Genomic DNA, 17,463 nt, shown 5'->3' on the forward strand with positions numbered 1-17,463 from the left:
ACAGACGCAGACTCAGAGGCAGACCGAATAGAACACAGAACTTAAACAATCATCATCTAGAAAATGATAACAAACTAAAAGCGCTGGGTCACCGACCCAGGATCATGACAGTACCCCCCCCCCCCCAAGGGCTGGCCCCAGACAGCCCAGCAGAAACACAAAAACCGACCAAAACAAAACAGAAAAGGACCCGACCAGGGCGGGCGGAGGGGGCCCAGGACGGAGGGACAGAGTCCAAAAAGCCCCAGATGGTCAAGTTCAGGAGGCTGACCATGCGGATGGCAGTGGGGCAGGTCCGGATGCCGGCCACGCAGTAGGCAGTGGCGTGGAAACAGTTCTGGGGGCCGACCGTGCGGACGGCAACAGCGGCGTGGAAACAGTTCTGGGGGCCGACCGTGCGGACGGCAACAGCGGCGTGGAAACAGTTCTGGGGGCCGACCGTGCGGACGGCAACAGCGGCGTGGAAACAAGTCCGGAGGCCGGCCACGTGGAAGGCAGTGGCGGCGTTCAGGAGGGCGTCCACGGTGGTGGAGATGCCCAACAAGCGGCCTGGCAGATGACCGACGATGTGGAGGTGGTAGTAGGGGACCTGAAGGCTGCGTGGCCCCTGCAGCCCCAGGCGAAGTGGAGGCTGGACCAGATGAGGCGGAAGCTGAGGCTGGACCAGACGAGGCGGAAGCTGAGGCTGGACCAGACGAAGCTGATGAGGATGCTGAAGCAGAAGCTGGACCAGGCGATGCTGATGCTGAAGCTGAAGTTGGACCAGGCGATGCTGATGAGGATGAAGACACGGAGGCTGGACCAGACGAGGATGATGAGGATGCGGAGGCTGGACCAGGCGAGGCTGAAGCAGAAGCAGAGGCTGGACCAGGCGAGGCTGAAGCAGAAGCAGAGGCTGGACCAGGCGAGGCAGCAGCTGATGAAGATGCGGAAGCTGGACCAGGCGAAGCAGCTGATGAAGATGCGGAAGCTGGACCAGGCGAAGCAGCTGATGAAGATGCGGAAGCTGGACCAGGCGAAGCAGCTGATGAAGATGCGGAAGCTGGACCAGGCAAAGCAGCTGATGAGGATGCTGAAGCTGGACCAGGCGAAGCAGCTGAAGCTGAAGAGGAGGCCACTGCAGGTGATGCGGGAGCTGGACCAGACGAGGATGAAGACACGGAGGCTGGACCAGGCGAGGATGAAGACACGGAGGCTGGACCAGGCGAGGATGAAGACACGGAGGCTGGACCAGGCGAGGATGAAGCAGTGGCTGGACCAGGCGAGGATGAAGCAGTGGCTGGACCAGGTGAAGCGGATGAAGCCGAAGCAGGCGCTGGACCAGGCGACGCTGAGGATGCTGAATCCGGACCAGGCGACGGCGTGGAGGATGCAGCAGAGGCCGGGCCAGGCGACGGCGTGGAGGATGCAGATGGAGGCGCTGCAGCAGGTGGCGGCATGGATGAAACTGCTGCTGCAAGCGTGGATGAGGCTGCTGGTGGAGCAGCTGGTGGCTGGATGGGCTCCTCGGGCCCCCCAGCTGACGAGGAAGGAGGCTGGACGGGCTCCTCGGGCCCCCCAGCTGATGATGCAAAAGGCTGGACGGGCTCCTCGGGCCCTCCAGTGAGAACAGTCTCAGGACCAGCGGGCACAGGGGCCCCTGGAACACACAGGACAGAACCAGCAGGCACACGGGCCTCTGGCAGGCACAGAACAGGACCAGCAGGCACACGGGCCTCTGGCAGGCACAGAACAGGACCAGCAGGCACACGGGCCTCTGGCAGGCACAGGACAGGACCAGCAGGCGCACGGGCCTCTGGCAGGGACAGGACAGGACCAGCAGGCACGGTGGCCTCTGGCAAACACATAGCAGGCTGCAGCTGCATAGAGCATCGACGCTGCTCAGGCAGCGACAGCCGGGTGCGGCCCTCAGCTGGCTTCTTAACCTCCAGGCGTCCGGAGTCTGCTGGGGGCTGAAACCCAGCCTCTGGGGAGGCCCTGGAGTGCACCTCAGTTTCAGAACTGGCCAGCCTTTGAGGAGTGTTGACATTATTATTAGATGTGTCCCTCTGCTTGGAATGGACGGGCGAGGGATGGTGTTTTTCGGGTTGAATTGACTTGTATTGTTTTACAGGTGGAGCAATTGATACAGGATGCTGGGCTAGCGGCTGCTGAACAGGAGGCTGGACTAAGGGTGACTGACATAATGGTTGTGATGACAACGGTGGTGGAGGCGGCTAACTGAGCTTCTGGCCGGGCGGCTAACTGAGCTTCTGGCCGGGCGGCTAACTGAGCTTCTGGCCGGGCGGCTAACTGAGCTTCTGGCCGGGCGGCTAACTGAGCTTCTGGTAGATAGTCTTTCTTATTTCCAGATTTCGGTTTGAAAGTCCGGGTTGGCATAACACAGGACTCGGAAGAGGCAGAATGAAAGCAGTCCTCTAGATCCTCAGAGCGAGTGTTAACGGACCTTGGAGTATCAGACAAAGAATTAACCGTTTCCGAATTACTCTTTTCAAATTTGAATAACCCTGAGTTGACTGGTATTGAATTACTAGATTCAGGAATAACTGACAGAGTGTTCATGAATGCACGCTCCGATGGAGCAGAAAAAACACTGCGCTCCTGACTCACGGAATCCGCCGGTAACTGACGGCCGTGCGGACATCGCTTCCGCCTGGGAGAAGGGGCGAGAGCGGCCGGGGAAGCGGACGGTGATATGAGGCAGCTCTGAAGTGGCTGCTCCTGCTGTGAGGTGGATGGGCTGGGTGGAATGAGGATGATTCCCAGTGCTTTGTAAAAAGCCTGGGCTGGTGTGAGCTGGCCACTGGGGGGCTGCATGTACATGAAACCGTCACTCTCACTGACCCCGAGAGCTGGTTTGGCAAGCGAAGGATGACGGCGGCGTGACCGCCGTTTTGCCCGGAAGGAGGGGGAAGCCGACTGATCGGGCGGCATTGTGTCCAGCTGAGAGTCCTCTGGTGGACTGGGGAGAGAATCTTCCGGTAAGCCAGGCAGGTCAGCTGTCGCAGTTGGAGGGTGAAGATGAAGCGTGTTGAGGATGAAGTCCTGTAGGAGTGGGTGAAGTGAATCCAGCAGCCAGGGGTGATTGGAAACTAGCCGCTGTATTCGGGCCTCCAGAGCATGACGAAATTCCTCCCCCTCATGCTCTAGCCACAGATTAGTCCATCTGGAAAGTGAATCAGTTAATTCCTCCCGAAGCTCCTTGGAAGGTGCGAATGCCGCTGGGTCCATATTTGGCCGGTTCGTACTGTCACGGCTGCCGAGGCGAGCCGTGTGGAGTTAGAAGAAGGACCCAAGATGCAGGCAGTGGATGAGATGCCGGTGAGTTTATTTACACAGTGGTGAGAAGGCAAAACAGGCAAGAGGGAAGACAAAACTAAAGACCTGAACTGGGAAAGCTAAATGACGAACCTGAGATGAAACAAAAAGGGAAGAGAGGCAGAGAGACGAGCAGGACACCGAGGAACACAGACTGACGCGGAGTTACGCAGACGAACCGGCAACAGGCAGGAGAACACACAGGGCTTAAATACACACACCAGTAATCAGGGGATGAGAGACAGGAGGGCAACACAGCTGGGAGGAATCTGGGCTGACGGGACAGGGGAAACGTAAACTGATCACACTCACATATGACACGGACCTTCACAATAAAACAGGAAACTCAGACACATGGAACCAGACAAGACATTGAACTAAACAGACAGATTCACAAACAGATGGGGTGACACCATAGACAGACAGATACAGACGCAGATTCAGAGGCAGACCGAATAGAACACAGAACTTAAACAATCATCATCTAGAAAATGATAACAAACTAAAAGCGCTGGGTCACCGACCCAGGACCATGACAGATGGTGTGTATACAAATTCTTGTATTTTGGGATTACTTAATGCAAAAAAATAAAAATACATAAACAAATATTAACGAATTCTGCATGATGTCTGATTCATTCCAGTAACATATATTGAAATTATAAACAGAGATGTGTCCTTGTTTTACACAAGAAAACACTGTGTAATGCTACATGTTGTTAGTGTTTTTTAGGTCATTGTTTTGTGGGTGACAAAGTGTGTTTGTCGGCTGTCAACCTTTGCTAGTGTTCTGGAAGAATGAGTTTATTTGAGACCTGAATAAAGTGGTTTGGTAGTTGTAGTGCATTTTGAATGTGAAATGAACTGCTTTGCCAAGCTGAAGGTCAGTTAGGAGAATTGTGTGAAGAGTTTTGCAAAAGTGACCTAAGTATTGAGAAATGTGTCCTATAGCGGCTGTAAAAAACTTTAAAAAGAGTTATTTCTTCCCACAGTTGCCAACATGTTCTGTTTTCTCTGTGTGTATCTCTTATTGTTGGGTCTTTACCTTACAATTTGACTGCTGTGATATGAACCTATATAAATAATATGGGTTCCCGCTGGTGGTGGGCATAGTTAGCATACAGTTACTTCTTTGTGTTCCGACCTGATGGACAGTTGAAACCTTCCCTGTGTTCCTCCCATTGAGATTATCTGTTAAACTGGATGGATAAGATGTCCGTGTGAATAGTTTTCTGTGACCACGAAAAGGACAAGTAGTGAAGGAAATGGATTGGATCCTGTGTCATAAAATTAATTACATTTACATGTTTTTTCTTTTATCTAAAAATATGAGAACAAATCAAAATCATCCGCTGATTTAAACTCAGAGGTCAGCTGCTATTGTCTCCCAAGTTCTATTCTGAACTTTGTCACTTTCACCAGGGACCTCTGGCATCATCTGCTGTTTCAAACTGACCTGAATGTCACATGAAGGCTCATCACTGCTGATCAGATCCCCTGGATCTGCAGGTAAGGTAAAGTAATACAACCTAGCAGCATAGTCTGTGTTGTGTAGTGCACCGAGGAGTGCTCAGACCTTGGAGACATTGGAGAAACCAAACAGCCACTCATCAACAAATAAACATCGTTCAGATGCCAATGTCCAAATGTTGGATGGAGAAGACAGATGGTTTGAAAGAGGAGTGAAAGAAGCATCTAGGTCAAGGTCAAGGTCAAGGTTCTTTATTTCTCACATGCATAGTTATACAAGTATAACACACAGTGAAATGTAGCCTGACACGCTCCTCGACATGTGCAAAAAAATTGGGGGGGGGGGGGGGGGGGGGGTGTAGAGGAAGAACATATATATATATATATATATATATATATATATATATATAATATACATTGGGTGAATGTGCAGTAGTAGCAGCAAGCAGGTGAATTCTGTACATTAATATGAATAGACATCTGACTATTTTACAGGATAGACAATATAAACATATTTAAAATTAAAGGAATTGAAATGTACATTGTGCCTTGGTTTAGTGTCTGGAAGAGTCCTGACTCAGTCAATTATAGATGATGTGAGAGGGCGGGTGTGTGTGTTTAGGGCACGGATGGCTTGGGGATAGTGTCACAGTACGGCTGTGTGCAGGCAGGAGAGGACCCAAACGCAAACTCACAGAGACAAAAGGTAAACTCAAAAAACACAGCTTTATTGCTGGCGTGGGACACGAAAAACAATACAAAATAAACTAAACTGGGAAAACTAAAGCACAGGGAAAAATCACACAGCTATGATGGAGGACGCAACACTGACAAAGAGAAACATGGGGCTTAAATACACTGAGGGATAACGAGGGGGAATGAGCCACAGGAGGAGAGCACAGCTGAGATTAATTAAGCAGGACGAGGCAAGGGAAGCAAAACTAGAAACATTAACATAGAACAGACTGTGAAAGTAAAACAGGAAACACACTGACGGAACTCTAGACATGTGAACTTAACAGACTGGGGGAGACAGAACATAGGGATCTGAAACATGGAACAGAAAGGCACAGTAGATCAACATGAACATAACAACGCCACAGGGGAAGAGTAAAACTGAACACGATGAACACAGAAACACCAGACCTCTTCACAATAAAACAGGAAACATAATGAGACGTAGACATGACAACCCAAACTTCACAATGTAAGACACAGACATGAAACACATGAAGAGCAGGGGAGATTTACCATAGTTGGAAACACGAGGGGGAAATAATAAGAACTAGAAACACTTAAGCATGATAACAAATGAACTTAGGAACCTGAAGGGCTTACATAAACTAAAACATCAAAATGAACTAAAACTCAAAACACTGGGTCATAAGACCCAGGATCGTGACAGATAGAAGCTCCTCTTGAGTCTCTCTGTCCTTGCCCGGAAGATGCGGAACCTTCTACCAGATTGCAGAAGTTGGAACAGTTTGTTGCCAGGATGGGACGGGTCCTTCAGTATCTGCGCTGCTCTAGTCCGGCATCTCCTGGTGTAGGTGTCCTGAAGCGGGGGGAGAGCAATCCTGCAGCAGCGTTCTGCTGTACGGATCACTCTCTGGAGAGCTTTTTGGTCCTTCACACAGCTGTTCCCAAACCACGATGTCATGTTCTGTGTGAGGATGCTCTCCACAGCGCCTGTATAGAAAATCCTGAGGATCTTTGGAGAGACCCTGAACTTCCTCAGTTGTCGTAGGTGATACAGGCGCTGCCTAGCCTTTTTGGTCTGGACCTGAATGTGGGCAGCCCATGTCAGGTCTGAGGAGATGTGGACACCAAGATACTTGAAGGACTGCACCCTCTCCACTGGAGCTCCATTGATGATAATGGGCTTGTAGTCTCTGTGCTGACCCCTTCGGAAGTCCACCACCAGCTCCTTGGTCTTGCTGACGTTCAGCTGGAGGTGGTTGTCCTGGGACCACGATGCCAGATTCTTCATTTCATCCATGTAGGCCGTCTCATCGTTGTTGGAGATGGCACCCAACACCACTGTGTCGTCAGCAAACTTCACAATGGTGTTGGAGCCGTGGGTGGCCACACAGTCTGAAGTGTAGAGGGAGTAGAGCAGTGGCGAGAGGACACATCCCTGAGGTGCTCCTGTGTTGATGGTGATGCTGTTGGAGAAGCACCTGCCCACCCTCACCACCTGAGTTCTGCCAGTGAGGAAGTCCAACACCCATGCACACAGATGGCTGTTAAGTCCCAGATCCCTCAGCTTTGTGAACAGTCTGCAGGGCACTATTGTGTTAAACACTGAACTGTAATCAACAAACAGCATTCGCACATAGTTACCCTGTTTCTTGTCCACGTGGCTGAGAGTGGTGTGTAGGACGTGGGCGATGGCATCCTCTGTGGATCTGTTGGATCTGTAGGCGAACTGCAGCGGATCTGTGGTGTCTGGGATGGAGGAGGAGATGATGTTCTTCAGCAGCCTCTCAAACACCTTCATTACTACCGAGGTCAGTGCAACTGGCCGGTAATCGTTCAGGGATGAGGGTTTGCTGTTCTTGGGCACAGGGATGATGGTGGATCTTTTGAAGCATGTGGGGACCACAGACTTCGCCAGGGACTCGTTGAAGATGTAAGTGAACACACCTGCTAGCTGGTCAGCACAGCAGCGCAGCAGACGGCTGGTGATGCCGTCTGGCCCCGCCACTTTCCTTGTGTTCACTCTCCTCAGTGCCGCTCGGACGTCATGCTCCGCGATGCTGGTCACCGGTCTCTCGCTGATGACGTCACTGTCCTCGGTAGTCAGGCGGTAGATAGCATTAGCCGCCTGGCTAACCTCGAAACGGGCGTATGTCCGTTTCTATGTCCACAGTGAACAGGCTTCCAACACCAACTGTCTGCCATCTATAATCCAGACGCCTCAATGCCCACTCACATCCTGGGTCAGGTGCCCTCAATAGGTCCCATGACAGGGTGGGCAAGGTGTCACAATGGATTGACCTGAAATCTCTGGTGGCAATGACCCACCACTTTTTTCCCATCTTGGCTCATGTGATTAGTCACATGATTAATTGTGCTGCAACAACCCGGTTAAGGGACAAGCCACACTAGGGTCCAAGTACCTCTGACTCTCCACCATTTCGTTTTAGAACTGAAGAAGTCTTTTGGATTAGATGTAAAATGTACTCAAAAAACTTAAGTCTAGTCATGTTCCTCTGAGCTCTTAGGACGAAACAGCAGGTAAGGAATAGACTTGTAGTCAAGACCACCTAAACCAAAACCAAGACAATACCAAGATCAGAGTGTATCGAGACCAAGACAAGACCAAAACCAATACAGACTGAGTCAAGACCGAGACAAAAAAGTCTTTAAGCTGCAGCCAGATGCTGCTTCGTTTACTGGTGTCAGGCATATTTATGTGTTTTTGCTTTCGCACAGCCCTCACTGCTGTCTACTGTCTCACTCATTCACTGAGAGGACAGACGCACGCTCCACTTGATTGTCGCGTCTCTCACTCTCTCCGTTTTTCACATAATGATATTATCCTATATCCTCGCACGTGATTGGCCACAATATGGAGGGATTGGAGCATAGCTGAGCCACTGTGTGAGAGCTGAGCAGCAAAAGGAAATTAAGTGAGGAGCCGGCTCTTCTGATTCACTACAAAGCTCTCTCTAAGCACGGCTCTTAGAGCTGACGCTTTTGCGCATGACACTTCATATGGGAAAAAATATACAACACTTGTGCAGGACACCTTAAACTAGTTTTTTAATTAAGCAGCAAGGCAGAACAAAGTCGGGCTGTATCAAGACACACGGACTAAACCCAAATTCAACCAGACCCAGAACTGATCCGGAATTAAAACAGGACTACAACAGTTTAAAATCAGGACTACTTAGGACGTAACCAAGACAGAACCAGAATCAAAACTAGATGATAGTAGCACTAAAAATCATCATAGACCTGCACTACACTCATTTCTTAATTCTACCAAAGTCCACTATTTAGATTCAGAAATGTTTATATAATTATTTATCCTTGTTGTGCAAACAAGCCTGCAAAACTTAATAACTATAGAATTTGAAAAGTAACAAACGGTATCTAAAAAGATACACTAGGTACTGGATACATGTAATGATGAGTTTTGACAAACAACCATGTGACTAACAGGTGTGTCTCACCTGCTCTTGTTCCTTCTCTGTTCCTCTCTCTCTCTCTATGCTCCTCTCTCTCCCTCTGTTCCTCTCTCTCTCTGTTCCTCTCTCTCTCTCTGTTCCTCTCTCTCCGTCTGTTCCTCTCTCTCTCTCTCTGCTCCTCTCTCTCCTTCTCTGTTCCTCTCTCTCTGCTCCCTCTCTCTCCCTCTGTTCCTCTCTCTCTCTCTCTCTCTGCTCCTCTCTCCCTCTGTGCTCCTCTCTCTCCCTCTGCTCCTCTCTCTCTATGCTCCTCTCTCTCCCTCTGCTCCTCTCTCTCTCTGTTCCTCTCTCTCCGTCTGTTCCTCTCTCTCTCTCTCTGCTCCTCTCTCTCCTTCTCTGTTCCTCTCTCTCTGCTCCCTCTCTCTCCCTCTGTTCCTCTCTCTCTCTCTCTCTCTGCTCCTCTCTCCCTCTGTGCTCCTCTCTCTCCCTCTGCTCCTCTCTCTCTATGCTCCTCTCTCTCCCTCTGCTCCTCTCTCTCTATGCTCCTCTCTCTCCCTCTGTTCCTCTCTCTCTTTGCTCCTCTCTCTCTATGCTCCTCTCTCTCTCTGCTCCCTCTCTCTCCCTCTGTTCCCCTCTCTCTCTCTCTCTGCTCCTCTCTCTCCCTCTGTTCCCTTCTCTCTTTCTGCTCCTCTCTCTCCGGCTGTTCCTCTCTCTCTCTCTCTGCTCCTCTCTCTCCTTCTCTGTTCCTCTCTCTCCCTCTGCTCCTCTCTCTCTATGCTCCTCTCTCTCCCTCTGCTCCTCTCTCTCTATGCTCCTCTCTCTCCCTCTGCTCCTCTCTCTCTCTATGCTCCTCTCTCTCTCTATGCTCCTCTCTCTCCCTCTGCTCCTCTCCCTCTCTGTTCCTCTCTCTCCCTCCGGTTCCTCTCTCTCTCTCTCCCTCTCTGCTCCTCTCTCTCCCTCTGTTCCTCTCTCCCTCTGCTCCTCTCTCTCTCTATGCTCCTCTCTCTCCCTCTGCTCCTCTCCCTCTCTGTTCCTCTCTCTCCCTCCGGTTCCTCTCTCTCTCTCTCTCTGCTCCTCTCTCTCTCCCTCTCTCTCTCTCTGTCTGCTCCTCTCTCTCCCTCTGTTCCCCACTGTCTCTCTCTGTTCCTCAACAGGGCATAACATGAATCCTACTGCAAGATAAAATATCTGAAGAAGGTCCTGAGGTGCACGAGAAGATTATCTTGAATGTGATATTGATTTAAATAACAGATTTTCTTTTTAGTTGTGTTTTAGTGAAAACATGAAACAAACTTGTGGTGGTAGTTTTGGTCCTTTACCAACGTGTTTAAGGTTTTGTTCTGACCATTTTATACTATTTAGCATCTTTCTGACTTTGATGGAGAAGCAACATTAAAATGGTTAATAAATGCATTCCAGTAATAAACAACAATAAAACTCACAGCGTCTTTGGTACCACTCAGTTAACCGGGAGTGGATTGCAGCAGCTGCAGGAACCTCTGGATTATTGGCTAGATGAGCACTTTGAGTCAAATGCTGCTGCTTCAAGCCCTCGGCTGAGTATTGCAGGACAAAACTGTAACATTTTACACACACACACACACACACACACACACACAGTAGTAAGTGGGAGTAGTTCCTGGTTGGTTGAGCAGGAGGCTCAGAGACGCCACTACAGTCTCCCATGGAGCTGGGCGTGGGGGAGAAAGTGGTGTGTGTGTGTGTGGGTGGGTGGGTGGGTGGGTGTGTAGGGGGCCGTTAGATTGTGGCGGGTGGAGGGGAGGGGGTGTCCTTGGCAGACAGACAAACAGTTTGATTGGTACGAGCATCGCTCTGTCCATTGTTTGTTCATTCTGTTTCTTCATTAGTTCAAATGTTTCACCCAGCTCAGGACAGAACACAACACGTGTTTAAATAAATGTGCTCATCCTTTTTCGGCTTTGTCAAACTTTCAATTTGTGAAGACAAAGGTGGAGAAAATGTTCCGTGTTTTACAAACCTGACGTTTTAAACTAAATTTTGGCCACATTTCATTCATTTTTACAAGAAAACGTATTATAATTCTGTTCTCTTTAAAATTCCATTCTTTTTATTAAAATATCAAAGTCTATTCTTTTTTCTCAAAATTTCAGCTGAATGCCTTTTCAAAATGTTATAAATTAAACAGCAGTTGCCTCACAGCACTTTGTATTATAAGCTAAAAACCTTTCAATAAAACAGAGAAGCTAAATAAATGATGTAATTAATGTCTTTATTGAGTGAGCACTTTAACACCCTGAAGTTCACACTGATTTGAAATGTTGCTGCATCCCTAAGACATCAGATTGCTGGGTTACAAAACCTCATGTTAGACCCCCTTCCATAGTGACCCATCCTAGACCTGAGCCCCTTCCTCCTCCTCCTCCTCCTCAGTGAGTTGTTGTTAAGTTCAGCCACTAATCGTTCTGGTTGGGACTGTGGTTGGCTGCCTTGCCGCTGTCCTGCCCTCAAAGACACACACACACACACACACACACACACACACACACACACACACACTCTAAATGTGTGTAATCATGTTTTGTCTCCTTTGTTGGCAAACTTAATTATAAATGTGTCATCTCATTTATGGTATTTGTGTTTCACTACTTCTGTGTGTGTGTTTGACAAAGAAGCTTCTCAGTTCTCAGTGAAGAACAATGGAACCTCTCTGATTACATCTCCCTGTACAGACAGACAGGGTGTGTGCGTGTGTGCGTTCAGTGGGAGGAAAGGGTGGCAGTTGTAGAGATTGAAGGGAGGGTGGGGGGGAAAGTTTGGACCTCCCCTCTCCGTGTTGTCTCTCAAACAGCCTGGTGGTTCGTCATTGGTTAAATCCTCAAGCCTGTATTTATGCGATTGGTCAGGGCGGGGTATATATACACAGCATGGGTCGGTCAGATCTGGCCACAGGTTTCCAAACTTTCAAAGTGAGCAGACAGCGAGGGAGACGGTGTGTCGGAGGGCCCGAGTGACAGAGTGAAATCAAACTGTGGACAAACCGCAGAAGCAAACAGAAAACCTAGAGTGGACAAAGAAAGCAGCAGAGTCACTGCGGATCGTTTTCAGGGGAAATCCTGCACCACAACGGGTTTGTTTTCTATTCTTGTCTCCCCCTCCTCTCACATCTCGATGCTTTGCTTTGGTATTTGTGCTCTGAGACCAAATTCCTCTGATGCTTCTCTCCTCTGTCGGCTGAAGTATTTTCAGTTTCAGTTTTTGTCCAGAACTTTGCAGACCAACAAACTAAGACAGACATTTGCAGAATTTGACCTGGACTAAACCTTTTCTGGGATGAATTTAACCAAGCCTAGCCTTTCTAGAGTCAGCCAGGTGTCTCTTGGGGGCCCCTGGACTTCAAGGACCCCGAGTCCTGCTTCTGAAATGGGTTTTGAACAGAAGCTCTCTGAGGATTGCAGTTCTCCAGACAGAACTGGGAATATGAGGAGAGGGGAACCAAGGATGTGTTTGACGCACGGTTCAGGGGGACAGAGTCCTGATCTGAACCGGGCTGGAGGCATGTCAGCGGGTGATGGGAAAGCTGCAGGGGCTGAGCAGAGGATTCGCAGGCCAATGAATGCCTTCATGGTCTGGGCTAAAGATGAGAGGAAGCGGCTGGCCCTGCAGAACCCGGACCTACACAACGCTGTGCTCAGCAAGATGCTCGGTAAGACAAACAAAGAGACCAACTCAGTGGAGAGCCAAAGATCTGATCTTTGTAGTCATCAATTTCAGTAAAAGCACCAAAGTGAGGAGTCGTCATATTGGAAATTTAAATATCTGACCACTTTCATTTTAGCAGTTTTCAGTGTGACACACCAGAAAGATCATCAAACACAGACCATAAATAGCCTCATTTCTGTTCAGGACAAATTAAAAGTCTGATTCCTCAGCTCTACATTACCAAGCCAATATGTATGTTGCTGCATCTGGGCTCATTGCACATGCCATGTTTGCCTCTAAACTCTTTACTGTGAGTTTACTTCAAATGCTGTTAAAATAACCTCCCAAGTAGCTCTTGACATCCATCAGTGTGTAAGACACATCTCCAAAAACAGGACGAACTGAGAGTCAAAGCACTTCATGCATGTCACAGGACATTAAGGTCCTTCTTTGAATGCCTACACGTAGCTGTAGATGGAGCTGCTCAAGGCTGTCAGTGCTGTAGAGTATTTTGACATGTTATAGGCCGAGCAGTAAATAATAAAATGATCTATCAGACTGATTGTAATCTGTTTGACAGTGAGTTGCAAAATGAATTTGAACAGCAGTGCTGTTCTTATATGCCCCCTTTCTCTCATCTAAGAAGACCAAAATATGGTTGAAATTTTTAAAAATATTTAACTCCTCTTCTTGCAGGTCAGTCGTGGAAGGCCCTGAGCGCTGTAGAGAAGCGACCATTCGTAGAGGAAGCAGAGCGTCTTCGTGTCCAACACCTCCAGGATCACCCAAACTACAAGTACCGACCTCGCCGCAAAAAAACCACCAAGAAGCTTAAACGTGTAGAACCCGGGCTTCTGCTGCACAGCTTAGCCCAGGGTGGGGCACCAGGCTTGGGTTTAGGACCTGGTGTCAGTCCTTTGGGTGCAGAAAATGTTACTGGAGGTTCTGCTTACGGGCATCCAGGTGTCCAGCCTCCACATCATCACTCTCATCACCTGCTTCCATCTCTGGGCCATTTCAGGGACCTCCAGGCCTCAGGACACTCAGAGCTAGAAAGCTATGGCTTGCCCACTCCAGAAATGTCCCCACTGGACATTCTGGAAGATGGAGCTGGGGAATCTGTGTTTTTCCCCCAACATATGCAGGAGGAGGGAGGGATGGGAGTTTGGAGTGGGTACCAACACCACCTTCACCATCATAATCAGCATTACACCCACCACTACAACAACCACAGCCACCACAGCTCCATACACGGCCAGGGTTCAGGAATGACTTTAAGCACCAGAATGACTTCTGCTGAATCAAATATGATGTCGAGCATGAGCTCTGTCACTTCACTCAGCTCCAAGCTAAATCTCACGCATGTTTCTGGTCACCAGGTCACTTTAAGAAGTCCCGTAAAGTGCCCGCCACCACTGCCGGATCCTTCCTCCCCAGTTTCATATCACCAGCCCTGCAACAGCCTCTCTGAGCCAATAAAATGCCACCAGCCCCCACTGAGCTCTGCTCCTGTTGGTTATTTCAGTCAGCTATATGGAAACGGCACCCCTAAAGCTCCTCATTTCACTTCTTCTCATCTGGGGCAGCTTTCACCTCCTCCTGAAACGACTTCTTCCTGCTCAACCTCATCCATTCCCCCTCCATCCACTTTCCCTCCCTCTGTGAATTTGGATAATTCAAATCTGGATTCCTCTGGCCAGCTGGGGGCTTCGTCTGCTGAATTTTGGGCTGAAGTGGACAGGCATGAATTTGACCAGTATGTAAATGTTCGGAGAAATCGAGATGAGGCTTATGGATTGGGCGGGGAATGTGGTGGTGTGTCCAAGGTTGTGGGTGGCCGTAGTAGCAGTATTGCTGGAAGTAGCAATAATAGTATTGTTAGTAGTGCAGTTAATAGGGATGTTGGTGGTGTGGTGGGTGGCGTTGGTGGGTGTGATGATGGAAGCAGCCCTCTTATATCTGCTCTGTCTGATGCAAGCAGCGCTGTCTATTACAGCACCTGTATCACTGGATAAATACTCTGAAATGTATGATGAGACAACATACAAAGGAAGTATACTGGAAAAACTATTTGGGTCATACTTTATTCAAAGCATTTCAAAGAGCCCTTCACTAGCTTTCAAATCTTTAGGTTTCAGGAACCCTTATGTGTGTTGACATGCCTTTAAGTACCACATGTTCAATGTTCAGTTATTTTAGTTCTTGGTATGTTGTAGAAAAGAAAGCATTTGAAATCAGGAAAATAATCTCAGTTGGGCTTCACAACAATTTCTGTCATATTTTTTGTTGATTGGGAACATGAAAAATTAGCTCAGTGAAACACTTCCAAGATTCATTTACAGTATTTTTCTTAGTGTTGTTGGGAAAGTTAGGGGCAAACACCAACATGTCAGATATCTGTCTAACCTATCAGAATGTTTCACTTTTCAGGCCGTTGTATGTTCCCTGTCGGGAAACATCCCTGTCAGACTCTACTGACATACATGGGTGTGTGCTGATTCCAAGAACACTCTTTCTAACTAGCTTCTCTGATATATCTTTAACTGGGGTTAGTTTAAAACTTTAGCACTGTCTATTTCTGATCACAGGTCATGATTGTATTCACGGCCTTTGCAAGTAATCAGCTCTATTCATACAAAGCAACCTCACACAAACAGATGTTGGAGATCAGTCGCACAGTCATGAACTTTGGGAACATTGGTTTGATGTAGATGTTTACTGTATACTTTTGAAGATGCTATGCTTCTTGACAGGATGTGAAGGAGAAAGTGAAACTATGAAATGTTCTCTATGCACTGGGTTTGATGTCTTGTTTCATATATAGAAGTAAAAATACTCATAATTTGAAATATGTTTTTGTGACTGTTTGTCTTGTTTTTTTCTGTCTTCTTTACTGAATCTTATTTTTCTTAAAGGAAAAAAAGAAATTATATTTTCTTGCTGAGAGTTTGATGAGTTGATTGATAGAATTCTAATATTCATGTGTTCAGTGCTGGAGTTAATTAGCCCAGCTAAGCATAAGAACAAGAAAGCGTTGTGTTCGTCAGAAAGTGTGATAAATATATTTATTCTGTTACATGCGTCTGATCTGGGGTTGTTGGTTTTTTTTAATTTAAACTATGAAAAGAACTATACAATGTTAATGTAATGTATCATAGGGCATCTGCTTGTCATATATTTTCCCCTGTCCCTGCCTGACACCCTCTGTTCCTCTTCCTATCATGTTCTTACCTAGCAGGGCTTGCTCTGTTTTATTTGTGTGTTTTTTCTGTTTTGAAGCAAAGAGAAATCTTTGTTATGTAATATTTCATGTATAAATCGAATAATTGCTCATGTAAAGGTGCCGGCAGATCTTTTGGTGAGTTCAGTTTTTGCCCACTCAGAGCCGTTGCAAACCTGACACAAAGAGATGATGCATGTGTGAACTGTGTAACCTTCATTTCAAAAGTGTTGGAGAAGTGCTTTTCCACTGAACTTTGTTTGCCATTCATCTATTATGAACTTATAAAGTGATGATGTCCTATAGATGTTACGTTTTGCTAAATGAGTAACTTATCCTGCCAACATTTAAATGAACATAAATTAGTGGTTTTGTTCCTACTGAGAAAATGAAAAATCATCACCCACTCTGTATGTTTACATAGCATCGTTTTGTATACAGTGGAAACAAAAACCAGAAGTCTCTTCTCAAAGGGCTCACATCTGTTCTGCATCAGTCCTAAAGACAATGCCGTTTTTTCTTTTCTCTACATGAAACTGAAGGACAGCGTCAAGGATATGTACAGTGAAAACAGTTAAATTCACCACACTGATCCCTATGGCCTTTTCCAAATATTTTCTATTAGAGGATAAGCCCCAAGGAAGCTAAATATTAAAAAATAAAATAATAAAAGCCGTGTACATCTGCATTTGACATTCTTTCGTGTTGACACCAAACAGAGCTGTGTTTCCATTTTAATTTACTGTGACACACAAAGACATCAGAGAGACGGGCGTTTTTTGGAGCCGTGCAGTAACTCTGGGGCTTTTGGTAATAATTATCTCAAGGAAAAAAAGAAACACCCAAGATTTTTGGGATTAATACAAAACACATTTTCTCAGCAGACACATAACAAAAAATTAAAACCAGGATTTTCCCACCACTGTCACTGTGCCTGACAGCGAGCGTAGAAAAGGGTTTTGTTTGTGTTTATGTATTTGAAAAATGTGCAATGGGTGTAAACAGATCTGTTAAGTCTTTTAATATAATGTCACAAAATAAACACTTCCAAGTTTGCACTCTGGACATTTACAGGTTTTTCTCTGTGGCTAAAGCTGGCTGGATTAATTCTTTGGAAACTTAGTATTTTGAATTTTTGGTCAACTTTTTGCTCCTGCATATCAAAAAAGACAAAAAACAGCACAATTGGTGCGTCCTCTGTGTTTTCAGTGCATTTACATAGTTTGAGACAAAGAGTCACGTCTGTGTTTTCCTGTGTGATCAGCTCTGATTCTGTCCTCTCTAGGTTTCGTTAAGACATTAGAAAATATTGGCTTGGCACAACAGTTTCCCCTTGAACAAAACCACAAACAAAACTTTCAGAACAAGGAAAAGCTGTTTTCTTTGTTTCAGACTTCTTTTACTCCCCCCCAGCACCTCACTCACTGTCATCTTCTCTCATTTCACTTCTCTCTGTCTCAGCTTTTATTCTTTGCAATCTTTTGTCACCTTTCCCCTTCTTTTTTGTTTCTCACCATTTTTATTCATTCTGTGGCGTCTTTTTGCTCCTTCATGCCATCTCTTGCTGTTTAGTACTCCTTGCTTTCGTCTTATGAGCGCATTTGTTTCTATTTTCCATCTAGTGTTGCTTTTGTCTATCTT

At 47.1% G+C, this 17,463-nt stretch overlaps 1 protein-coding gene across 1 annotated transcript; it reads left to right on the forward strand.

Moving 5' to 3' along the window:
- The first annotated feature begins 11,864 nt into the window (after nt 1-11,864).
- On the forward strand, nt 11,865-16,661 carry sox18 (SRY-box transcription factor 18). Its single transcript, XM_085260253.1, has 2 exons — nt 11,865-12,606; nt 13,299-16,661. Exons 1-2 carry the CDS (start codon nt 12,234-12,236, stop codon nt 14,615-14,617), a joined length of 1,692 nt encoding a protein of 563 aa, XP_085116379.1. The 5' UTR covers nt 11,865-12,233; the 3' UTR covers nt 14,618-16,661.
- Nucleotides 16,662-17,463: the final 802 nt, after the last annotated feature.

Source organism: Mchenga conophoros, linkage group LG20 (genome assembly GCF_057382185.1).
Source record: "Mchenga conophoros isolate Kocher_MC1m ecotype Shallow Benthic linkage group LG20, M_conophoros_male_GT1.1, whole genome shotgun sequence".
NCBI classification, from domain to species: domain Eukaryota; kingdom Metazoa; phylum Chordata; class Actinopteri; order Cichliformes; family Cichlidae; genus Mchenga; species Mchenga conophoros.

Coding starts and splice junctions, on each gene's coding strand:
- sox18 (XM_085260253.1), top strand. CDS start 12,234: ATGAATTTAACCAAGCCTAGCCTTTCTAGAGTCAGCCAGGTGTCTCTT. Junction 12,607..13,298: donor TGTGCTCAGCAAGATGCTCG/GTAAGACAAACA, acceptor CTCTTCTTGCAG/GTCAGTCGTGGAAGGCCCTG.